Source organism: Dipteris shenzhenensis, chromosome 7, assembly GCF_047967505.1.
Source record: "Dipteris shenzhenensis isolate YYH24624 ecotype China chromosome 7, Dip_SZ_1.0, whole genome shotgun sequence".
Taxonomy (NCBI): Eukaryota; Viridiplantae; Streptophyta; class Polypodiopsida; order Gleicheniales; family Dipteridaceae; genus Dipteris; species Dipteris shenzhenensis.
In genome coordinates this window covers 44,147,940-44,174,546 of record NC_141602.1, presented here as the reverse complement: position 1 = coordinate 44,174,546, position 26,607 = coordinate 44,147,940, and the positions used below count along the sequence as shown (strand labels likewise).

The 26,607-nt window shown below is 45.0% G+C and overlaps 1 protein-coding gene across 1 annotated transcript; it reads left to right on the top strand.

Annotated features, from left to right (window-relative positions):
• Positions 1-1,364: 1,364 nt before the first annotated feature.
• On the top strand, positions 1,365-25,490 carry LOC147900394 (uncharacterized). The gene is made up of 8 exons (XM_087377395.1): positions 1,365-1,437; positions 1,495-1,673; positions 10,886-11,037; positions 11,122-11,261; positions 11,422-11,796; positions 11,899-12,032; positions 12,191-12,366; positions 24,968-25,490. Exons 2-8 carry the CDS (start codon positions 1,590-1,592, stop codon positions 25,089-25,091), a joined length of 1,185 nt encoding a protein of 394 aa, XP_087233521.1. The 5' UTR covers positions 1,365-1,437; positions 1,495-1,589; the 3' UTR covers positions 25,092-25,490.
• The last annotated feature ends 1,117 nt before the right edge of the window (positions 25,491-26,607 follow it).

Genomic DNA, 26,607 nt, shown 5'->3' with positions numbered 1-26,607 from the left:
AATAGCAGACACGCCAAGAAGTCGCTGCCTATAGTGCAGTAACTGCAGTAAATGGTTGATCGTCGGGGGCAATGCAGGATGTATAGAGGCGCAGTAGCTACAGTGCAGTAACTGCGGTGAGTGTTGACCTGGGGCCGCCCAACGTATAGAGGCGCAGGACACACTGCACAGGATACCTTAGAAAATAGCACTACACGTGGCAATTCAACGCACCACTTCAGCAAAAATGCCACATGGCATCACGCTATAAGGCCGTATGGGTGATAGCGTGGGGCACAGAGCATTGGATTGGCATGTGGTGTGACAACATTCGTCATCGTCAGGGACAAAATACTATATTTAAAATACTATATAGTATATATTATTGATAAGATAATATTTATATTAAAAACAATACTAGAGAGAGAGATGGAGAGATATAATATAATATAATATTATTTCAGGAGGCAAGGGCAGAGAGAGAGAGAGCGAGCGAGCAAGCGAAAGAGAGAGAGAGAGAGAGAGAGAGAGAGAGAAGAGGAGGAGGGAGGGAGGGAGGGAGGGAGAGAGAGCGAGAGAGAGAGAGAGAGAGAGAGAGAGAGAGAGAGAGAGAGAGAGGAGGAGCAGAGAGAAAGAAAAGAGAGGAGGAGAGAGAGAGAGAGAGAGAGAGAGAGAGAGAGAGAGAGAGAGAGAGAGAGAAATATTATATTATATTATGTTATACATATTATTATATATAAATTAATATAGTATATCTTATGATAAGATATTATATATATTTATATTTATATTAAAAAAAAATACTAGAGAGAGAGAGCTAGAGACAGAGAGAATAGAATAAAATAAAATATTATATTATACATATTATTATATATAATGTAATATAGTATATATTATGATAAGATACTATATATATTTTTGAAAAATACTAGAGAGAGAGAGAACAAAGAGAGAGAGGGAGAAAACAAACAGAGAGAGAGATAGATAGAGAGAGAGAGAGATGCAGGAGAGAGAGAGAGATGCAAGAGAGAGAGAGAGAGAGAGAGAGAGAGAGAGAGAGAGAGATTGGCATGTGGCACCACGACATTCGACACAGTCAGAGACAGGGGCCTAGGTGCCAGGAAAGAGAGAGAGAGAGAGAGAGAGAGAGAGAGAGAGAGAGAGTGTAATATAATATAATATTATTTCAAGGGGCAAGGGCCGAGAGAGAGAGAGAGAGAGAGAGAGAGAGAGAGAGAGAGAGAGAGAGTCCCACCTTGAGACCCAGTGAAGCGAGTCGCTAGCCCGTCGTAGTTGAGTTAGGTTACTGGTGTATGACAGAGTTCGGAGTCCCTTAACAAGAATTAGGCTAGCTTCACACCACCCAAAGGCCATCCTCCAAAAGCGGACGAGCCGAGACACTCACACAAAATATTTGTGTTCGGCCAATGAAGGCCGCCCACTCCCTCGCCAACTCCTCCAACGGCTACATGATTGGCCCTTAAGGGGGTCTCAAACCACCCATATATTGTTCTTAGAAGGTGGTCTCAAATCACGCTTATAATGGGTTTTGCCACCTTGTTCTTCGAGTATTGGCTGCAGAAAAATTGGAAATCCAGGTCCCCTCGACCATGATGAGGGACATAATTCTTCAATCCGTGTCGCAGCTAGCCGCTCATCGGCTTGTTTTATATGCAGCTTCCCCTCATCTCCAGGTTCATCAATGTCTCCCTTTTTGTAACTTGCTTTGCTTTATCGATGTGTCTCAAAGCTTCTGGACAAAATGGCTGAGAATGCACATGCATTTTGCGTTATCAGATAATCCTAGCTCTTTCAACATATCTTTTTAGGTAAATATCGGCCTGACGCAGAGTTTGAGAAACGGAAGGAAAACTATGAAAAGGAAACTTATACACTGGATTGATCAAGCCCTTTACAGATATAATCAGAAGCACTAGTGATCCTATACGGGGATTGTCTTTTCTAATTGTAAAACATAAGCCTTTGGCATGAACTTCGTAAGGTCAATGTCTGTAAGGATTTGATACTTGAGTCGATATTTCCCAATTATTGTGAGGTCTAGGAGAGGGCGGCATAGGTGGGAATTTCCACTAAAAAACAAGGTTAAAAATGACGAGGTTGTGATGGTTTAATCCATGATACGAAACGTTTTGAATATTCCTTTAGAAATTGAGCAATGAGCACGTGTCTAGATCACTAAAGATATGAAGTTTGGATCCATTTCCTAGGTTCATGTCCTAGTGGTTTCACTCAAGCAAATAAACATGGTTCAGATGGCAAGCAACATGATGACCAAGCCCAACGGAGGTAGCCATGATCTCATGAGTTTGACTTGACACAAAAGTGGTCAAGAAACCCATGGTTAGTATTATGGGGATTGACAAACGTTTCGGATGAGGAGCAGGGTTTATGTCCTAAGAGCAGCTCGGGCTGCAATGCCCTTGTTTAAGCACCCGTGCCCCCCCCCCTCCTCCCCCCCCTTTCCAAGTTCCCTTAGCTTGGCCTACTCTTGGGTTCTATAGTATTGTAAAATTTCTTTCTTAATTCATGCGATGCTGTCCATTTTCCTCTTTTCTCTGGTTTCTCATTCTCAATACTAAGAACATAGGCAAGGCTGCTGTGTAAGTTACCGCCGTCAGAAGGTGTGTAAAGTGAATTGAGTTTTCCCATGTAAGCTGAATTAAAAGGAAACTACTTGAAGGTGATATTTGAATCAGAGGGAGGGACTTCCTGAATAAGTTGCCCACAATCTTTCGAGGACCCAAAGCTTTCCTAAGGGGAAGAGCAATATTACATCATTTATAATGACAATGAATAGGTTTGGGTGTCACGATATGTGACGTATTCCTTTCTCTATTTCTAGACTTATGGATGGTTTGATGAATGGACACTTGTGGAAGGGTATGCCCTTTCGACGGGACACTTCCTAAGAGGCACAACTCTTGCCCTTTCGACGGGACACTTCCTAATGAGGCACAACCCTTCACAAGAGACATTCTATTGAAGAGACATTTCTATTGTAATATACCCTCTCATCAAGGGTCACACCCTTCACAAGGGGTACACACCTCTTCATGCACATACCCTTTGGAGTACACACCTTTTCATGTGTGACTCTTCACTCTCTATATAAGAGAGGCCCAATTGTATGGATGACACACTACATCCACCCTACAGACATTCAAGTAAGACAATTATTCCTTGTTCTCTGCTATCTCAGTCTTCTTTCTGTTCCTTAGCACATTTCTAAATATAGTAAATCTAGGATTTCTTACAGTGGTATCAGAGCAAAATTCGCTCCTGCCTGTAGGAAATGCCCCCCACCTTCTAGCGCCGATCTGATACATCTTTTCCGCTAGAAGGATATCCCGTGCACATTGTGCATGGAAGAGATGGAGAGGATGACACACTACATCCACCCTACAGACATTCAAGCAATACAATTATTCCTTGTTCTCTGCTATCTCAGTCTTCTTTCTGTTCCTTAGCACAACCCTGCCTAAAGTCATCTATGGATGAGCGTAAAAATTTTAAGCGCCAACCCTGCCTAAAGTCATCTATGGCCTCTCCATCTCCCACACATCACAAGTTGATGTGAATGGACACGACAAAATTCGTGTCTTTTCAGGTGCTTGGGCTGTCCCAAAACCAAGGGACGCACCTTTTCCACCATGGGACACACCTTTTGATGAAGAGTCTCGACTCCTCACTCAAGGGACACACCCCATCGTGGACAAAAGGACACACCCATTCATGTAGGGACACCCCTTCTAAAAACAGGGACACACCCCTTCATGAAAAGGTGCACCTATTCCAAGGGTCACACCCCTTCGAATAGGCACACCTTTTTAGGCACCAAGCACCTATAAAAGGGTACCTAGAGGGGTAAAAAGGGAAAAAAATAAACCCATCCCCTACCCTTAGGTTTACCCTAGCTACCTAGGGTTAACTAAACCCCCAAATTAATTTTTGGGCCAATTGACCACCTTAGGCAGCCTCAACGAAAAGTCGCAGCCCCTCCTTTTCTATTCCGTACGGCCTACACCGTACGGAATTACCTGCAGCCCTGCGCAAGCCCTCGCCCTAGCCGTACTGCACGCCAGCCCTGTGCAGATCTGCACGCCAGCCCCTTGCGCAGCCTCGCCTCGCCAACACGCCAGCCCTGCGCATTCACTGGCCTCTCCAGCACACAGCCCCTCCCCCCCCTCCTGCGCAGTCCTTGCCAGCCAAGCCCTGCCTTCCTGCGCAGTCCAGCCCTGGGAACTGCCACGTGTTTCGCCATTGACAGCCTGCAGCCCCCCCCTTGTTTCGCCATCTTTGTCCTGCCAAATCAGCACCAGTTGCAGCCTCCTCGCGCAATGAAGACCGCTTGTTAACAGCCCGGACCAGACAAGCCTCGATCCGCTCCTCGCAAACCACTGCAACATGGATCTCCGGACAACGATTTGCAGCCTTCTTCTACGCAACAATTTGGCAGATTAAATTATTGCCAGGTGGAGTCTTTCCAATCTGCTTTTAAGGATTCTCTTGTCATTAACAAATTACAGCAAATGAAAGAATCTCCCTTAAAGCATGGAAACCCCTGGTAATTCACCCGGCATTTCAAGGACACCTCAGGCATCAGCTACCACACAATATCGTGTTCAAATTGCACAGCCAGCCCATTTCGGAGCCTTTGCATCTTGGGTCTTCTGTGTCACGTGCCCTCCTACATCCTCTACCTTTTGCGTGAGGCACCTCAGTTACATTACTTCCTCAGCACAGTATAGGTTGTGTTACACGAGACACGAAGATATCCTGAACCCGATATTCCTCAAGAGTTTGCTGTCCATCTTTGGAGAGAATTTTACCCCACCTTCGGCATCTCCAGGGTACTCTCCACCTCCTTCAGCTCCCAGATATCCTCCTCTACAGGTTGTACCTTCTCCAAGACAGTATTTACACTCCAAAGGCACTCCTTCACCTGGATATCCTCCACTTCCGACAGCAGCTCCCTATCCTTTCTCAGATCCGTGGACTCTACAACCTACTCCTGTCCTCTCACGAGCAGTAACACCACTTTCGGCATCACCAGTGTTACCTCAGACAGGACCTCCTTTACCAGACTTCCACGGGTGGTTCCATCCTGCCTCGCCTGCCCCCTCCAACATGAGCAACCTCAGGGAGCAGCCCGAATCTTCTTCCAGGAATGGTACAAACTAGAGCGCAAGTTTGCGCTTTTCTCACAGGGATCTCCGATATGTCGCAACGCTCGCGTGAAGCCTCTCCAGAGATCAAAGAATCAAGTCCAAAAAAGACCCCTGAAGTCAACGTACAAGGCGAATCACTATTGCAACTTCAAATTTCCCAGCTTCAGGACAGCATCTCCGACTTGGTCCAGAAAGTTCAACAACTTCAAGATTCTCGAAGTACCACACATACAGAGGATGACGTGACGCAACCAGACGACTATGCGGATTCATTCCCACCAGAGGTAGAAAACACTGAACTACGTGCCCTCTACCGTTTACTTCAAGCTTCCAAAACTAAAGACTTGACGTCAAACTTCCGGAAGCCTACACTGGTCAACGCAATCGCCAAACAGTTGACCAATGGCTCGCAAAAATGTGCATGTATTTTGATACTGTTGACCTCACTGAAGGCAAAAAGATCGCCTTGGCAGCCTCCCTCCTCAAGGATACAGCTTTTCTATGGTGGCAAAGACGCTTAAAGGACCGAAAAAGTGTGTTAACATGGGAACGTTTTGAACACGTGCTCCGTAAGCAGTTCATACCTGCCAATGCGGACTTCCAAGCACGTTTAAAACTCCGACAGTTGGAGCAAACGGGCTCCTTGTCTTCCTACATCTCTCAGTTCACCACATTGGTGCTGGAGATTGATGGTTTAACTGAGGATGATCGCCTTCATGCTTTCATCTCAGGCCTAAATCCCTCGTTACGCATTGATGTCCTTAAAGCAAACATCACCACCACAGATGGCGCTATTGCTTACGCAGAGCGCATTACAGATTTCCAAAACACAGGGAAACAGAGTGCTAATCACACACAGAACTCTCCTATGGCCAAAGGTGCTCGCCCTCAAGATAACACCAGGTTTCGAAAAAACTTCGGTAATCAAGGTCAGCGACAGTCTCAAGATCCCCAGAAGCCTCAGAAATCATTTGCTGGATTCCAACAGAAGCACTCCTCCAAGGATCGTGCCTCTTCTTCTTCATAAAGTCATTACCGACATCCCCAACATAAAGGTGCGGCCACTGACAAGAAGAACAGCTCCAGCACAAAAGGCCTTTGTACCATCTGTACAGGCGACCATAGATGGTTCGATTGTCCGAAGCGACCAAAGCAAAATTCCAATATAGAACCTAGCACTTCCCAAAGAGAAGATGCTACCCCAGCACAACACAAGAAAGGCAAAGCTGTTCGAATGGTGAATACCATCCACCTGAGCCTTGCCAGCAACCCCGAACCTTCCCTGGCCACTCAAGTACTTTGTGTTCAAGGATCGATTCGTGGAACAACGGTCACTATCCTCATCGACAGTGGCTGCTCTCATAACTTCCTAGCTAGTTCTATGGTCGACAAACTTCGACCACCAGTCCTAGTCTCATGGACTATCAGATTGAACTCGCCAATGGAACGACTTTCTTGTGCAACACCAGGATCAAAAACTTGTCTTTTCGCATCCAACATTATACGGACAAGTTGAACTTCGACATCATGCCTCTTTCTCGGTACGATATCATACTTGGACAACAGTGGCTCTACGACTATGATCCATCAATAAGTTTTCGCAGCCATACTATCCAGTTTGTCCACCAGGGAAAACTTATTGAGCTAATTGGTTCTAGGGACTCTCCTTCAACCCCAGTTGCCTCTGCCCTACAAGTAAAGAAGTGGGTTCGTAAACGCCAAGTAAAGACTTCACTTCTGTTGGTTACGGCAGTCGAGGAGACACCAACATAGGATCCTCCTGCATACCTCAACCAACCTTTTTTCCAGCCCTACCTGGATATTTTTCCACAGGAATTGCCAAAGCAGTTACCACCTCGACGACCAGTGGATCATCCAATCGAACTTATTCCCGGCAGTAATCCACCGTCGAAACCTCCTTATCGGGTTTCTTACACTCAAAATGAAGAAATCCAAAGACAGGTGACCGAGCTACTCGACAAAGGTCACATTCGGCCCAGTCGCAGCCCTTTCGGATCTCCTGTACTACTTGTGGAAAAAAAGAATAAGTTAATGCGCCTCTGCATCGACTACCGAGCCCTCAACAAGCTCACTATAAAAAACAAGTATCCATTGCCTCGCATCGATGACCTCTTCGATCAACTTCTACATGCAACACAATTCTCAAAGATTGATCTTCGTTTAGGTTATCATCAAATTTGCATCGAGAAGGCGATGAGTACAAGACAGCTTTTGGAATAAAGTATGGACACTATGAATGTTTGGTCATGCCTTTTGGGTTAAACAATGCTCCGGCCACATTCATGACATTAATGAACGACATCTTTAGGCCTTTCCTCGATAAGTTTGTCATCGTTTACCTCGATGACATCCTCGTTTTCAGCAGATCCCTACATGAGCACAAACAACATCTTCACCAAGTTTTTGAAGTTCTCCGCGCAAATTCTCTCTACATCAACATTGAGAAGAGTGAGTTCTTCAAGACCCAACTCGAATATTTGGGACATGTGATTTCCGCTCAAGGCATCTCTGTGGATCCCAAGAAGGTCGGGGTAATCCGAAACTGGCCTACTCCTAAGAATGTTCATGATGTCCGCTCTTTTCTCGGATTGGCAAACTTCTACCATACAAAGGTCTATCAGTTTTCCGAAATCGCAGCTCCTATGTCCGAATTATTGAAAAGCACAGCAGTTTTTCAGTGGCTTCCCGAAACAGAGTATAGTTTCAACAACTCAAGCAAGCACTCACTACCACACCAGTTATGGCTATTGCTGACCCAAACCTTCCATTTGAGGTCATGATCGACGCTTCCGACATCGCTACTGGAGCAGTCTTGATGCAAGAAGGCAGAGTTATTGCTTTTGACAGCCATAAACATTCTGATATCCAAACCCGATATCCGGTCTATGATAAGGAGTTTCTTGCCGTTATACATGCTTATCGCTCTTGGAAACATTATCTCATGGGAGCCGACTCTGTGGTTAAAACAGACCATCACTCTTTAAAGTATATCTTTACTCAGCCAGTCATGAACGCTCGACAAGCATGCTGGGTTGAGTTTCTGGCCAACTTTCACATGACCATTGAGTACATTCCAGGACTACGCAATGTAGTTGCAGATGCTCTCAGTAGGTTACCTCTAGCATCAGCTATGGTAATCTCTACATTATCTGTGGATGTTCCGAATTCATTCAAAGGAAAGTATTTCAATGATAAAGACTTCGGTACCGCAGTACAGGTTCTTTCAAAGATCAACCTTCGACTTCCGAACAGAAGATTTTCTCATCCTATTCTTATACGGACGACCTTCTGTACTATCAAGATCGCGTCTGTGTACCACATGACAAGGATGTTCGACGTCTTTTGTTAAAAGAGCATCATGTAGTTCCTTATGCTGCCCATCCAGGCATCAATAAGACTTATCGGTTACTCAGTGCAACATACTACTGGCCTCAGATGAAAAGCGACGTCATCAAAATGGTTACATCTTGCTTATCTTGTCAACAAATGAAAGCAAGCCGACGACTTCCAATTGGACTTCTTCAGCCTCTTCCAGTTCCAACTAAAAGGTGGGAAAGTATTTCCATGGATTTCATTACAACACTACCACGATCCTCCAGAGGTAACACTCAGATTATGGTAATTGTTGATTGATTGTCCAAAATGGCACACTTTGTTGCTTGCAAAAGCAGTGCACAGGCTCCGGACATAGCCAAACTCTTTATACAACACATCTTCCGACACCATGGATTGCCCAAGAATATCATATCCGACAGAGATTCTAAGTTTACCAGTCACTTTTGGATTTCACTGTTCGAATCTTTGGGTACAACTCTACTGTTCAGTTCAGCCTACCACCCAGAATCAGATGGCCAGATTGAAAGAGTCAACCAAGTTCTGGAAGAAATGCTTCGACATTATATTCAGTCACGCCTAGCAGCTTGGGAAGAGTATCTACCACTCCTTGAGTTTGCTTATACTAACTCTTTCCATAGTGCCATCAGCATGACTCCATTCCAAGCAGCTTATGGACACACTCCGATTGTACCAACGAATTTTGTACTTCAACATCGAGTGGCCCTAGCTGATCAATTGGTTCAAGAAATGCAAGACATTCTACTGCAAGTCAGGGATCATATGCGAAAGCGCAAGAGCGGTATCAACGGTCTGCCAACAAACATAGACGTCACCTAGAATTTAACACTGGTGACATGGTGCTATTATTTGTAGCCCCACATCGCTATAACTATTATTTGTAGCCCCACATCGCTATAAGACGGTTAAGTCTGTGTTTCCTAAGTTGCTAGATACTATGGACCGGATCGTCAAGAAAAATTCACCTTTAAGTTACAAATTGGAATTATTACCATCATGGGGTAAAATCCATCCAACATTTCATATTTCTTGGCTAAAGACGTACATTCTAGGCGATGAAGCAGTTCCTCCTGCAGGTGATTATGTCCCAGAAATCGAAGACGATTATGTTCTCCTTATTCCTGAGCGTATTCTGGACCATCGACAGCGAGAGACTCGACATCGACTTATCACGGAATTCCTTGTTCTTTGGCGAGATCTGGACGACTCCGATGCTACTTGGCAGTCTGATGAAGACTTACAGCAGTACCCTGACATTTTACAGCAGTATTGTCAGAATTTACAGGGATATTTTCTACATCAGTTCATTATCTCCACCAGGGTCTTATTTTGAGTGGGAGGGGATGTCACGATCTGTGACGTATTCCTTTCTCTATTTCTAGACTTATGGATGGTTTGATAAATGGACACTTGTGGAAGGGTATGCCCTTTCGACGGGACACTTCCTAAGAGGCACAACTCTTGCCCTTTCGACGGGACACTTCCTAATGAGGCACAACCCTTCACAAGAGACATTCTATTGAAGAGACATTTCTATTGTAATGTACCCTCTCATCAAGGGTCACACCCTTCACAAGGGGTACACACATGCACATACCCTTTGGAGTACACACCTTTTCATGTGTGACTCTTCACTCTCTATATAAGAGAGGCCCAATTGTATGGATGACACACTACATCCACCCTACAGACATTCAAGCAATACAATTATTCCTTGTTCTCTGCTATCTAGTCTCCTTTCTGTTCCTTAGCACATTTCTAAATATAGTAAATCTAGGATTTCTTACATTGGGAAGCTAAACCTCCATTGGAAGGATAGAGATGATGAGCTTAGTATGATTATTTCAATGGGGTTGATTTCAAATGAATGGGCCAGATTGTCCTATGAGGTTAATGAGAGTGGGCCTAAAAGGGGGATCCTTATGATGGGGGTGGGAACTACAGGCCATCTCTCCAGGCTAATGGGAAGATTCCATGTGGTCTCCTATAGGATGCACTCTTGTGTCTGCACTGTGGTTTGGTGGAGAGCTCATGAATAGCCCGCTGCAGTTCACGATTGCTGGCTTGTGCTTCAAATGTTAGGCTTCTTCATGGATCGTCACAGTAGGCCATTATCAATTTTGTATGATGCTATCTTTGATGGCTGTATTGGGGATCCAGGAGCCCGTGGAAATACTATCAAGGAATAGCCTTGGTGAATGGTTCCTCACCTGGGTTAATGGAAATTTGCGTGTGGGTTCAAATTGTCTTTGCTACAGTTTCTTTGACATTTTTTCCATAATACATGTAAAATGGGTTGGCAGACTGGAAAATGATTGTGGAGTTTTTTTTTTTCAATGTAGGTATTTTCTTTGGAAAGAAGATTTTGCGTTGATGCACAAGAGCTTGGGCTGGGAACGTCAGAATATAAAGGACCTTGCCTTGTACTTCTTCAAAATTCCACTGTGACACCCAAAGACTTTGTGGAGCATATCATGGGCTGTTTTTTGAGAGGGTGAGGTGGCCAAGTGAATGCCCATCAGATGACATTGCTGTAGGGGACATTTCAGTTTGACCCTGCATACATAATTGTCTGCAGGTACATTGTCCGAATCTACTGGTGTGATCACCTAAGCACAAGCAAAGGCAGCTTTGTATGCCATCTCAAGGATTTGGTGAATACCCTCAAGCGTGAGCTTTGCAAATCACAAAATGATTTACTAGCTAGCACGGCTCAGGGTAGGTCCTTCGTAATGAATGATGGGGTAGGCTTGTGTACATAATCATTCACATAAGAGTTAGTATACAAGGCCTTCTCTTGTTATAGTTGAAGTTTGCCACAATAAGTGGTAGCAGACGTTGACATCCTCTGCATTGTTTCAATTCACTGTTGCCACAGAAGGCGAATCCGTGGACGCCAGAGATAGCTCTAGCATTGACCTGAGGACACACAGATCTGATCGCGAAGATGGATCCCCTGCATCTCCTACCATTGCAAAGATAACATTCCGCTTGCAAACTTTTCCCAGAGAACTTTCAGAGTGGGTGATGGATAAGCTACCTGAATTGGACTATGCAGTGCATCATTTCTCACATACTCTCTATGCTGTGGAGAGCGATGGTCTTGTAAGATATGGAATTGGTAAAGGCGAAGATATGTACTTGACTGCTTGTGATAGGGAGCCACTTTTCAAAGGTTATGTGGCCAGAGCTTGTTCAAAATTAGAAGAAGCCTTGCATGTAAGAAAAATCAAATTGATGCAGGATATGGTGGGTAAGTTTTATCCTAGACCTATGAATCTTTTTTAGCAAAGTTTTGGAGTATAAAATGCATTGATAAGCTGCTGATCATTCTCTTGAAAGCTTTTCATTGCAGTCCTGGATGTAGGGGCAGCACCAGGTGCATGGACAGAGTTCCTTAGCAAAAGTGTTCATCATGTGGTAGCAGTTGATCCTGGGCAATTAGATAGGAACATCCTTGGAGAAAGAGTTACACATATATGCAAAAAGGTTGAATGCTGAAAATACTGTCGCTTCTACTTCAGCAACCTTTTTATGTGTTGAAACATGGGACTACGGTGCATAAACAACTCTATGTTTATGATATTTATTGGTAGAAGTTTTCTTTTCTGAAACTGAGATTGTTATTGTGTGCTTGCTGTTGGCAGGCACAGGATGCATCACGAGAGCTCTTGTCCTGGACCAGAGAAAGGAGATTTGATCTTTTAGTGTGTGACATCAACAAACATCCTGTAGAGGCTGCAGAAGTTGTCTTACCTCTCTTGGAATTTCTAAGGACTGGGGGTTCCCTAATAATGACACTGAAATTTCATGGAAGGGGCAAGTAAGCTAAAAAATTATTTTAAGAAGGGAGAGGGATGACCTTTTGCTCCACCCCCCTTTGGTTTGTGGGGATTAACTACAAAATAATCATATCCAGTCACATGTAAATGTTCATGGTTGTTTTACCTGTTGTGCATGATGGAGCTCATGATAGAAAAAAATTAGAAGCTCAGTAGTCATATGTCTGAAGCAGAGAAATTTCAAACAGAGAAGGGCTGGCTCTCAATGCGATAAGATCTGTCATCCTAATGTGGTCCATGCCTTTTTATTGAGCGTGTGTTACCTCCTGATGTCTCATTTCAACCCTAGGCCGACATGCCAGATAACAACATGCATTATAAAATATTATTACTTCAATAGTCCACTTTTGTGCTTATGTTGTATGGGATATGCACGTAGTCTGAGCACCAGGGGGAAATATTTCAGATTCATTAGTGGATGTGCTTTTACATTATGAAGCACATAATACAAGTAGGAGGGGATTTAAACCCAGGACACAGAGGATGTGATAGGAAAGGTAACAACACATTCAGATTCAGACAAGGTGGGAGAGTGTGAAAAAAAGATGCTGAGACGCTGTCAATGATCATCGTAGAGGCAGTGATTCCGCACATTCAGTTGGCAAGATACTGTGAAGGAAGCATGGGACATCTTTAAGGACCCCCCTAGTTATAGGGGGAGGGGCTGGACACCTTCCTTTGACAGGGCCGACTGAACTGAGCCAACCCTATAGCAGGTCGACTGGGTCAGTGACAAGAGCCGCCTGGTCTGTGCACGTGTCAACCTGCCTTCAGCTTCCTGCCAGGCCTATAAATATGACCTGGCCCTGCCTACGAAAACCTGCAGCGCTGCTACAGAATCACTGCCATCTACAGCTCCTTCCCATCCTGGTGCAGCCCTACCAGTGGGCACACACCAGCCTCTACAGCCTAAATCCTATCCAGGTCTATTGAAGTTTGAACCCCAAATCCTCCTCATATGGGGCTCACAGGTGGGTCAGTTAGAATGACTTTAACTGTGTGGGCCAGTGCTCATGTGTCGAAGAAAATGCTCCAGCTTCTCTTTGGGAAGTGCCGTTGTGAACATGTCAACATTGTTATCCTCTGTCGGGCTATAAAGCAGCTCCATGATCTCGTCCATTATCATCTCCTGGATGAAATAACTGAACCTTGATATGCTTTGTCCGAGCATGAAATACTGGGTCTTTGCAATCGCTATGTAACTCCTGTGGTCGCACATGATCATTGTCACCTTCTCTTGAAGAACTACCATGTCCTCCGGTATCCATTTTCCACAGCTGACATGCCCAAATCTCTCAGGCCACAATTTTAAACTATTTGCATCCAAGTGGGCCAGCAATGCCTTGATCTTCTATATCCCTTGTTGCTTGTGGCACCATCTTTCCTTTATCCTTTGACCAGATCAGGACTTCTCTGTCATCAAATTCTGCCTTCATCTTTTGTGATCTGGCCAGGCTTATCGTAGTAGAAACATGTTCTCTTCTTTTTCTTGTCCCCGCCGTCATTTGACTTGTTCCCTGCTGAGTTGCTGTTATCCTTGGTTTTGCCCCACATCTGGCCCACAACCTAGGCTAATGACTGGGCATACGGAAGCACTAAACCATGGCATATAATCAGCCCTACTTTCTGGCTTGGCCATGAGGGTGCCCTAAAACCAACATGAGAAGGAGAACTGTGTGCTGCCCATGCGGTAGCCTGCTTGCTTCCCAGATGGCAGGCTCTTTCGATCCCTCCCTCCTACAGGTATGAATCTCCCTTGTCCTAATATGGGGGCTCACGGGTGGGGAGTTGACCTCTACATTCCAACATCCTGTCTCAACGAGCTACTATGGGCCAACAGCTACGAGCTCCATTATGTTAAGGTAATTGTGAACATGTACGTCAAGCTCAAGTCCTAGCTTCTGGTACCATGTTAGAACACATAGCAGAAAATGAATCGCGCACGAGATCACACCTGAGAACTCTAGATCCTACTCCGGATGTGCACACATACGTGTAAATGTAAATCACGTCAGATCTGGGATAGACAGCTGAATAAGAACGTCCAAGTGACGACCCAAAATGTATCACAAAACGGTGCATTCACAAACCATACTACGTGGACAGCAGGGTGCTGCCCACTAGTGCTGGATCTGAGGCCACACAGTGCCCTAATCCACCGCTCTCTCCTGATGTGCGCCTGTGATGAGACTTCAGTGGCTATGGGTGGTCCCAAAACTCTTCACCAGCCAGCACCCTTTCTGCCAAGATGGTCTGCTCACTGAATGAGCTCTCCACACAGGCTACTGCTCCTGTTGCTGTTGCCTCCGATATACCCTGCTGCTACCTCTGTCTCCAACCGATTTAGTGCTCTGATGCACTCCTGCTGGCTGGAACATAAGCTGGATTCATTGCCTTGCTGCTGATGTCTTGTACTGCCTCCTGTAGTGTCTGCTGTACACTTCTGGAGGGCTGGAACACAGTCTGCAGATAATTCTTTCTGAATAACATAACTACCCCCCAAGGGGGCTTTATATAGAGCTGAATGCCCCTGTATACTGACCAACTGAAGGCCTGACATGCCGACCAGTCTGCAGGTTTGCTGACCTGCCAGCCTCTGGCCGACCAGGCTGGTCTGTTTGCCAACCAGATCCTGCCTTCTGGAGCCTATAAGACCTGCACCCAGGTCCAGGGCTAACAGCATCCCTTTGTACACCTCCAAATGGGCCTCTAACAGTCTGCAGACCAGCCCTGAACGAGGGCTTGTGTGTGGCCTGATGAATGACCTGACTGTACCTTGACAGATCTGCCCTAAAGGGTGGTCAAATGCGAACCCAGGAAGGGATGTCTGCATGCTGTCCATGTGGCGTGTATGCTGCCCACATGTCGGCCTCTCTCTTCCTCTATTCTCCCCTTATCCTCCTACAATTGTCACTCCCCCATGCTCTCCTCATATGGGCTTACAAATGGGGAGCTGACTGTAGTTCTCTGACATCACCTCTCAACGAGCCGTACAGATCGAATGCGGCTTCTATGTTTGCCATCAGAGAGCAGAAGGCTGATGTAGATCAGCCTTCTGCTCTGTGATGGCATGGTCCATGTCATCTGGAAACCGCTTTGCATCATCCACATTCTACCTGAGTTGTAGTTGGTAATTCGTCCATGATGTTGTCCTTTAAGTGGTAGCCACCATCCCACAAACTCTTCGTGGAAACCTCCATCCTGAAACTCTTTCCGTCTCTGGATCAATGCTCCCTATGAGCAAGCCTTAGGTTCAGAGCCTAAGTCTTCCAAGGTCACATTTGTACTCTCCTTGTGCTCTCTCGCCTCTGACAAGAAGTCATTGACAAAGTCTGCTTTGTAAATCTCTAGCATTGTGCAACTGGAACACTTTGAGAAGGCTTCTTTGACTACTGTCCTTCTCAGCTCCATGTCCTACTAGAAGTCCACGCCACCCACTCAGTCATATATAGAAGGCATTGTATGCCTCTACTCTGAAGCTAACTCCCCTAGCTGTCTAGCGAGTCTCTTCCTGTTGAGAACTCCAAGCCAACCATGCGTTCCATAACATCTTGTTGAACTCATAAAGGAATAATGAGAGTACATACCTAGGATGAATATTATCATGTGGTTGCCTACTATTGCAGCAAGCACGGTACACTTCCCATGTGCCATTTTCCTATGATTCTCGAGCCATGCAACGGCCTTGGTCATTCTGCTCTTGAAATCTGCAGTCTATGTGTACACTTGCATCTTCCCCCTTAGTATCAGACATCCCTTGTATATTCATAGGTGGCTATATCCTTTTGGATGAACATGTGTCACCATGACCAGAAAATACCAGGTATTCTGAGACGTTTCCAGAATACTTCAGCCCATCCCATGGAGGGGGGTTTGTAGGCCATCTTCTTGTGGTTCTAGTGATGCCGTATAGGCCATGGCATGTGCCTTGTAGGGATAAATATAGGCACTCATAGTTTTAGTGCCTTTTAGGCCACATAGGACACTTAGTCCTATGTGACACCTAGGACACTTAGTCCTAGGTCTAGGTACAAGTACTTTGTACTCTTTCTTTTCTATTATTCTAGTTGACGTGACGGCTGATTCTCATCGACTCCTTGTACCTTGTATTCTCTCTTTTGCCTATTGATCCTACAATTGTGATCATTCGTAGCATTCTACCACATTGCATTCATTCGCCTTCTCTGTCCCACCTTGCATGTAGGTTGAAAGAGAAACAAGTACTCTCACGAGGGCGCTCTTCCCCATTGGAGGGCCAATCGGCATTCAAATTCTGCATGCATTGCTTACATTTGCATTCTTGAAAAGCTTGGAACCTCACACTTCTAGATTTCTAAGTCTGCGTGCTCCTCGTTGAGCTTCAGTAGACTTTATCACCGTGCCTTGATCCCTGTTCCTTGCTGCCCTGGAAGACAGCCAAGGGTGCAGCCCCTTCCTGAGCTATGCGTGCAGCTCCTCAGCTCCCTCTAGACCTCCTGGATGTATGCCCAATTGCTGCTGCTCTGCTGCTCCAATCTGCTCTGTGTTTGTTGCTGCAGTGGATGGAGAATGAGCCTTCAGGGCTCCCTCCCCTTTTGTAGACCTTGAATGGCCCCAAAATGGACCGATTAGCAGGCCCCTTCCTAGCCGACTGATCTGGTCTGTAAACGGACCCAGCAGCCCCCTTTATGGGACTGTTGGGACCCGCCTTGGGTCTGTGTGTTGGGGTCAGCCAACCAGCCATCTGGGCCCTATATAAGGACAAGGGGATTGCCCATTGCAGCCCCTTTCTCTGCTGTACGTCCGGTTCCATCGTCAGTTTCCTCAAGATCACGGCATCGAGGTAGTTTGGGCAAGTGCTCATCGGGAAGAAAGAATGGTCATGACGCCAAATCTTGGATCTCTACGAATCTCCAATCCTACTCAGAGCCATGCTCTTTGTACTGCTCGACTAGGGCCCTTAGTGCATTGTGAATTTTGGTGAGAAGCCATGAGGTTGGTTGGCTTGGGTCTCTTAGCTACCTCAGCCACGAGGGCACAGATCTTCGTGATTTGCACCTTGCAATTTGTGCGGTAGCAAGGATCTCAGCTTCCAATTGTTGCCATAGGGATAGTGTTGCTTCTTGGAGCTCTAGCCGTTCTACTGCTTTCGCTTCCTTGATCTCGGCCCTCTTCGCATCATAAGCAGAGTGCTACTTTTGGATTTCTTCTCGGCGCAGTAGGCATCGCATGTCTCTTGGATGGTGTGGAGCTCTCCCGTTTGTTTCGTGATGCATTCTTGGAGGAGGTTTTTGTAGAGTTTTGCCTTTTTCATTGAAGTGCACCACATGGGTGGGCACTTCATGCCATGAGCCCAAAATTGTGTATAATATGTCCAAGATATATAAATTATTCAAATGATGCTAAGCACGCAGATTCTCAACGATACAACCCTGCACAATTGCATAGAAGTATAAAACACATATTGTGTTGTGTGTAGTCTACACATGTCAATTGCCATGAAATTTAGAGAACATTACAAGCGTTCAATGATATAAAATCAATGTTAAAATCCAATGAAACCCAAAATTACAAATCAAGAGCAGAATCCACACATGCATGCAAACGTTTCTCTTGAAGAAAACGTTTTGAAATGTGCTGCAAAACGTTTCTCTTTTCAAAGAAATGCATTTCTTCTGACTGTGTGTGTAAGTTGGTGGTGATGTTTAGATTGGCAGCGGCTGATAAAATCTACTAGGACACGTCGTGGTCTTGGTGCTTGCACTGGGGAATGACACGTGTCAATCTAGATCTGAAAACAATGGTTCTGATTTTTGGGGGGCGATGTAATCAACCTTTGAGATCTCTAAAGGGCAGTGAACAGATAACAACCAGCAAATAATCAATTTATAGCCACTTAGAACTTTCCACAGCAAACCCAAATCAACTTAGAACACAACACCCGAGAACTAGATCGCCCCCGTTTTGCACCGGACACCAGATTAGCCCTAAACTTAGCGCCCCTTTCGGTATTTCTTTATCTTTTATTCAGAACATGTAAATACAAGAATGGCACCGCAGTGCATCAGTCCATAGATAGCCAACTGAATAATCTGCTCACAGGCACTTCTGTCTTGCTCGGCAATCATAGAATAGGCATCCCAGTCGAGTGCAACATTCCATGGCAGCCCTTCTTCCGAATTTGGCTGAGGGTTCTAACCTCGCAGCTCTGATACCCACTAGGGGAGTCTTGGCAGGAGAGAAATCAGCCCAATCTGTCTTGGTAACTACGAATATTCGTCAAGGGAGTCCTAGCAAGACAGAGGCCAGCAAAACAAAGCTGGCTGTTCCTGGCAAACAAAAAGGCTAGCTGCGCAAAGCAAAAGGATCTGAAGGTTTTGAGGCAGTAGGAAAGCTCCCGGAAAGCTATCAACCGATCGGAAAGCTCGGGAAACCCTAGGAAATCAGCAAGCATGGAAGCAAAGACAACCTTGGAAACCTACTGGAGGAAAATCGCCAAGGATGGAGAGCTCTTGGAGAAATTCGCCAACCTTGAAAGCACCTGGAGGTCTTGGCGGATGAGAAAACCTGAAGGCGACCTGCTGGAGATCACCGGAACAGCCCAAACCAGTGCGAAATTGGAAACGATTGACCAGAGGGCCTCTTTGACAAATTGCGCAATTTGTCAAGAGCCTTGGCATCTCCTACAGATTGCGAATTTTTTGGATTAGCCTTGGGAACACGCAAAACGATGAATCGCCCTGTCTGGAAGCGAAGGAGAGCCTGGAAAAAGTGCGCAATCACCATTGCTTGTCCTGGAAGGCTCCCATGCAAATTGCGACATCACAAATCTGCTCTCGGGAAGGTCCTACTGAAGTGCGAATTCCTCTAGCAGCCTCTAGGAAGTGCGATTTTCTGTCTTGGACCTGGCAGGGCTCCTGGGTGATGCGAGATCTGACAAAATGGCTCCCAGAAGGGGTGTGGAAAGCTGGGAATCAAGAAAAATGAGATTTTGATCTGAGATGGATCTGAAGTAGCCTTGGCTTAGTCCCCAATCCGCTTGAGCTAAGAATAGCTGCCTTTGCTTGCCTTGCAAGTCATTGGATTTTTACCCCTCTCTAACCCTAAGATCCTTTGCCTTGGCCCATGGAATTAATTGCACTGAAGTGTCCTTTACAGATTTAATCAATTTGAGGTAGGTCAGTGACCGTAAATTCCTAAAAATTAGAAATTCATGTCCCCGTGACAAACCCCCCCCTCTTGAAACATAGCAAATGTCCTCATTTTCTGGTTCAAAACAGCAAGCACAAAAATAAAAAAACTGAAAAATACTGAGTGATAGACTCTGCCAATGTTATAGGTACCTGTTCAAATATGTGCTTGAAACATCATAAATGCATAAACAATATAGAAAAATCAGAAAATATATACTAGGGATGGCTCGGTAGAGCTTGAGATAACCAACTAATCCAAATATACAATCAGAAACTGACAGTGACTAGTACACTGATCCAGAAATCTCGCGGCAGATATACTGTCAACAAGCGGTACCTTGGGTGAGACCGACTGTCACCAAGCGACCTCTAGATATCCGGAGCTGGCTGAACCAAGGGAGTGGAGGTGCTACCCCCTTCTTGTGCTTTAGGCAATGCTCGAGACACAGGCTCTGCTGAGCCTGAATGAGCCCCAACCGAAGTCGGCTCAAGCTGAAATGCCTCTATGTAGAGCTGCAACAACTGAGGTGAATTTGCCAGTTCACTCTCCTCCATCCACTTCGCATCAATAGCTGGATAATTTCTGAATTTAATGAGATAGCAACGGATAACTCTACCTTTTACCTTGCGTTTCTTGTGTGCCAGAATCTGCTCCGAAACCAAAATTTCATCCAATTCTTTAACTTCAGGCTGCTCTTCATTAGGAGGCATATCCTCTGGCACATCTCCCTGAAACGGTTTCAAAAGACTTACATGGAACGCATTGTGAATCTTCCAATGATCCGTTAGCTTCAGCTTGTAAGCTACATCATTGGTCTTTTGCAGAATGTGAAAGGGACCATAATACGGCATACCAGCTTAACATACAGCTTGTCCTTCCCCTTCTTTTTCAGCTGAGCTTTCTGAAAGCGTAAGGAAACCCATTCGTCTTCGTTGAATTGCAGCTCACGATGATGACGATCAGCGGCTCTCTTTTGCTTAACTTGAGATCTTTGTAGAGTGATCTTGATTTTCTTGTAAGCCTCATCCTAGTTTTCCACAAACTTATCAGCTTCAAAGATTTTATCTTTGGTGTGCAGAATGGGCGGAACTTTCCTGTATCCTTCTACAATCTCGAAAGGAGCCTTTCCTGTAGAAGTATGAACCGTGTTGTTACAGGCAAACTCAATGAGTGGCAAGTATTGCTCCCATTTTGCCTTGTGATCCGAAACATAGCACTTCAAGAGATCAAGGGCGGTGCCATTGGCCTCTTCAGATTGCCCATCAGATTGTGGATGAAACGAGGATGAGAAATTCAGCATGGTACCCATACTTTCAAACAATCCTCTCTAGAACAAGCTTGTCATTTGCGGGTCTCTGTCACTGATGATAGACTGTGGCATTCCATGGCATTTAAAGATATGAGACATGAAAAGATTTGCCATCTTGTCTGCTGAAATTTTCTTCCTCACCGGAATAAAATGAGCATGTTTACTAAACCTGCAAATAATGGTCCAGATACCATCATGACCTGATGGTGTACGAGGAAAAACAAAGATGAAGTCCATAGCAATGCTTTGCCACAGTCTACCAAGAATGGGGAGTGGCTGTAACAGTCTAGGGGTTTTCTGCCTGTCATACTTCACTTTTTGGTAGGTGATGCATGTCCTGACATATGCCTCAACATCACGTCGCAAAGCTGGCTAGTAAAAGAAGTGCTCAACAGCCTTCACAGTTGCGTCAATTCCTCTGTGTCTTGCCTAAGGCAGAATATGACTTTCAGCCAATACTTTGGCCCTCAACTGCTTTGTGCACACAAACGGCCATGCATCAAGAGAAAACCATCTCGAAGAGCATAATGATCATTTCTTTGTCCCTCAGACAATTGATCATATACCCGTGCAAAGTCATCATCTGAAGCATATTGCTTTTTCATGGCATCCAATTCATCATGATAGGCAATAGAAACAGCAGAAACCTGTGGTTTCTTGGATACCGCATCCAGCATTGGCCTTCTAGAAAGTGCATCTGCAACCACTTTTTTGTTTCTAGGAACATGCACAATCTGAAAATGAAACATAGACAGAAAATTGGCCCAGCGCATGTGCTTCTCAGATAGTTTCCTTTGTGTGAGAAAATACCTCCCTGAGTGGTGGCCAAGTCTTGATTGCTTCAACCTTCGCCGGATCCATCCGAACTCCATCCTTGGATATGATGTGCCCAAGAAAGTGAATTTATGGCATGAAGAATTCACTTTTCTTTGCATTAATGACTAGCTTATGTTCTCTCAACTCCTCAAACACAACTGTCAGATGCTTTCGATGCTCTTCCTTATTTTTGGAGAAACAAATGATGTCATCAAAGAATGTGTCCACAAAAGACCAGTGTTCTCTAAAAATCCTGTCCATCATTCGGTTGAAGGTGGCAAGAGCATTAGTTAACCCGAATGGCATGACAAGATATTCATAAAGCCCAAAAGTGGTCCTAAAAGCCGTCTTGTGCACATCTTCTAGTCGAATTTTGGATCTGATGATACCCGCTCTTCAAATCAATGCGGCTGAAAATCGAAGACCCCTCAAGTGTGTCCAGAATGTCATCAATCCGGGGAATGAGAAACCTGTTCTTCACCGTGATCTTGTTAAGTGCACGGTAGTAGATGCACATCCACCAAGATCCATCCTTCTTCTGCACCAAAAGGACGGGTGAACAGTACGGGGAAAACTGGGCTGAATTAGCCCTTTTTGCAGCAATTCGTTTATTTGGCTCAATATTTCTTCCCGTTGGGTTACACCGACCCTGTACGGTGGTATATTCGGAGGACTACTACCTAGCATAATATCTATAGCATGGTCTTCAGGCCTCGCGAGCGGGAGTTCCTTTGGTAAATACTCAGAAAAACATTCTCGAAACTGAAATAAGAAATCTGTCCGCTCTTTATCGATACCAGAAAGAGGCGGCTGATCATCTTTTCTCTTTGTGGCGGCTGATCATCTTCTCTCTTTGTTTCTTTTGCAAAAATCAAATATGCAGAAATATGCTTTTACATTACTGAAGTAATTGCAGGAGCATATACAACCGGAATGGACCCTCCTTTGAGTTTTACGTCAAGCACATGAGTCTTTCCCTTGTGAGTCAGGGTAACTGTTTTATTGAAAGTATCAACAACAGCCCGAAGACGATAACACCATGGAATGCCCAAAAGTAGGTCACAACCATTCATAGGCATGATATAAAATTCTTCTGTATCAACATAGCTCTGGATATGAAGACGTAGCTTCCCAATGATCAGAGTGATGGATGTACTTAGCCCTATATCAGCCATATTGGCTTGCACAAGTAAACCCATCTCCTTGGGGCGTATACCTAGCTTACCTACTAACTCACGAGAGACAAAATTTTCTTTAGCACCTGGGTCAAAGAAAAATAGAGCAGTCTGATCACGAACTTTTCCCCAAGCTCTACAAAGCCCCGTGTCATCTTCCTGTTTCTTATCAGTGATCATGTTAGGTACAAGGTCAGCAGATGGCTTTTGCTTCTTGCTCTTTGGATCAGCTTTGGGTTCCACCGTCTGTTCATCTCTATCCTTTGAGGGATGCTGTCTTTTCTTCTTGAGTGGGCATTCATGCACCTGATGGCCCTCCTCTCTGCAGTAGAAATATCTGTTCTGCTCTCTAAGGACCTGTTTCTCCTCTTCTGTCAACCTGGTAGGTCGTGACCTGAGAACACGCCGCTGTCCTGCAACCAAAGTAGCTCTCAAGGGTCTACCAAATCCATCCTTCCGTTTGAAGTTCTCCTTCCTTTTGAACTCTTCTCTCTTGCTGCCCCTAAAACCACTGGTCCTGCCCTGGAGCAAAGCATAAGCTGTATTGGCATTCTCGATCAACTGAGGCATGTTAGAAGGGGATGAAAAGGCTGTTGAATGCCAATAGCGTACCCATAGGTCATAAAATGTATTGATGAGGACACCTTCATAGCAAGTAATGACTGTAGGAAGGCTTTAATGTCTGATATGGCATACTTCCATCGACTGAGCTACATGTGCGAATAAATCCATTGACAGAGCTATGTGTGCAGTCACAAATTCTCCCTTGAAGGTGCTTCTGTCTTGCCGCTGCTTTGCTCAAGGCTTTTTGTTGATCCTTGAAGAGCTTAGGCATTCCAAGCAATGCTGAGAATGCCACATATTGTGTGGCTGCTCTGATGTGAACACTTGTCCTTGGTGATGTTAAAGTGGAGACCTTTTCTTTCATTAAATACAACCAAATGCCAAAAAAAGCTGCTTTTGTCTGGCAACTGAAAACAATTGGGAGAGATGTCAATTGCAGTCTAGCCCTTGGACCCTTTGGGCAAACTCCCGATGCTTGGAAGAAAAGCTGCTTTGTAGGAATCATTTATATACTCTGCACTGGTATCAATCAGATAAGGCTCTAGATTAGCACCCCAATCTGCTTTACCTTCAACCATAGCAGGTCAATGAACATTATATAGGAGTGGTCACTTCAAGCAAATGATTACATACGTGGCTAAAGGAACTGTCTAGTCACCAGCGTCTATGGGCTGCTTGGATTGCATTTGACTACCACTGAGCTGCTGCTGTTGTTAAGTTAATGGAAGGACTACTGGTGATCGATCCCATAGCCTGGTGAGCCATTCTTTTATAGGTTGCCTCCACCAATGTAACCGATTTCACACAAACTGGTTGGGATGGCTGAGCTGGCTGGGTGGCCTGTTTGCTGAACCTTAAAATTTGAGTTAGTCCTTATGACAGCTTCCTTTCTATTGCTGCAGCTGCTAAAATTTTCTTCTGCTCTGCTTTCCTAGCTGTCACTGCACCTGCCTTTACTGCTTCTTCTAAGTAGCTGACCTGTTATAGGCTGGTCCACTTGCTTCCCAGAAGTTCCTGCCTGTCCTGCTAATGCTGGCCTGATGCAGAGTAGCCATTCCATGGACCGTGGTAATCCTCATAGCTAAAGAAAATAAAGGAATGGATCCCTCTCTCTCTCTCTCTCTCTCTCTCTCATTTGCAATCTAGGTTGAATTGCATGCTCGTAGTTACTACGGAGATTTTGGTTAGCGTCTGAGAAAATTGTAAAAATTGTGTTAGGCTACTTGATAGAGGTTACTGCACGGAGTGTCTACTTTATAGAGGTTACTGAAGAGAGCTGGGTTAGGGTTTGAGAACTTTGCTAAATTAGTGTTAGGTTACTTGCGGGACGAGTAATGTCTCTAGCTTTCTAATTTTGGAAGGATCTTTGGGACCAAATGGGGTACAAGCTACGGAGTGCCAAAACAAAGCGTAAATGTCTCTCCTGGACACAAACAAAGGAAAGAAGAGAGAGAAAGAAAGAAAGAAAGTGTATTAAAGTCTTCGGAGAGAGAGAGAGAGAGAGAGAGAGAGAGAGAGAGAGTATTAACTGTTGTAGTTTTGCAGGGATAAAATTCAAAAGATCCAAGAGATAAAAGATATACTGAATGATGAGTTGGAGGAAATGGAGTGCATCTGGCTACTTGCGAACAGTATCTACGAAAGGACCTTCATAGGTGTCAAAAAATGAGGGGGTTCCAAGAAAAGGACCCATCTTTGGTTTTGATTTTCGTTCAATGATTGCTTCCATGATATAGAAGTAATTCCCATGTGTTCTGCATTAAGGGCCTACATCTTCATGCAAACTCAGAACGCATTGCAGGTCTTGTGCTTACAGTGTACTTGAAAGAAATGGTATTTTATTTTCTGTACATAAATTTCTACCCTGGTACGGTTTGATTGAACACTTATTTCCCTGGAAGGAGCCACGTGAGACAGTCCCTTTGTAGAAGACTTGAGTGTAAAGATTTCTCTATAGCATACCGGCAATTGTTTGTGTATTTGCATAAAAAACACTTGCATATAGGAGGTATTTCTCTCTAGAGTGTTTCAAAAGCAATGCTGTGTCCTCTTCCAGAACACATGAATGTGTATGTCATTCCGTTAAAATTAACAGCAGCTACTTGCAAACTCTTGTTGGCAATCCTGATGGTATCCTTTTTGTTCAAAACCTATCTTGGGGGACCATTGTATTCTTCCTCAAGGGTGTACATATTGAAATTTTTTCTATTGCCGTCAAAGCATTGTTCAAGATCTTGTTATGATAAATATATTTTACACAAAAAGAAAATATTGCTCGATCAGAAGGGTATCATATGCCTTCATGGCAAAAGGCCAGTTAATATCTTTGGGTCATTGAGGTTTGCTAGCACTCACTTACAGGGCTCAAATGGTAACGGCATAAGAGTTATGTGAATGAATGCTTCAGGATGACTGGGACTTGGTGGTTTGGAAAAACTGTCTCGTCATCTTGTCACCCTGCTGTACCCACCGTGCTTGGGAAGAGTGATAAGAGAACTTTGCGCGATGGATCTCCATGTCCTACAGGTCAAGCCGCGCACACTCGTACCAATCTGCAAGCCACTGAGAACTTGAGTTCTGCTCCCTGAGACGTTCTATGGAAGCCAGGTTATGTCTCAATGCTCTCTCACGCTCTTGTAGGAGGCGCCACTGATGGAGAGCCTGAGACTGAAGCTCCTCGCTGCTCCTCAGAATCACGTTCGCTGTCCACAAGGCCTAGCCTCCCTTACGTGGAGTCTCAAGCTATGCCGAATCTCTGTAATAGCCTGATGTACCTCCTCCTCCTAGAACAAGGCATCTGGATGCATACTCCTTTCTGGGGAAGTCCATGATGGGGCTGCTCTAAGTGTAGCAAGATCGGGGAATGGCCAGACATCGTGGTACTTGCCAAAATGGTGGTGGCTCCCTCCCTATGCAGCGGAGGCTGTTAGGAAGATCGCCTCCTGCAAGGGGTCCCTACCACGGATTGCAAAGATGAACTGCTCCCTCGTGCTCCTCTCGGTTGTAAGCATCTTCGAAAAAGAGGCTTTGCCTTTTTGGTGCCATTCTCCCCCCGCTACAAGGACAACTTTGTTGGTCTTATGAAATTCTTTGGTTGTAGTTTGTTCATAATCCTCAAACTCTAGATTGCTGAATTCACCTAGAACAATTGAAGAGTCCACATGAGGGAGGCTCTCCATCAGCTG

Excerpts from the sequence above, each read along its gene's own strand:
- LOC147900394 (XM_087377395.1), top strand. The coding sequence starts at position 1,590 with ATGATGAGGGACATAATTCTTCAATCCGTGTCGCAGCTAGCCGCTCAT. Across the intron at positions 11,797-11,898 it reads ATTGATGCAGGATATGGTGG|TCCTGGATGTAGGGGCAGCA; the intron begins GTAAGTTTTATC and ends TTTTCATTGCAG. Across the intron at positions 12,367-24,967 it reads AAATTTCATGGAAGGGGCAA|GGATAAAATTCAAAAGATCC; the intron begins GTAAGCTAAAAA and ends GTAGTTTTGCAG.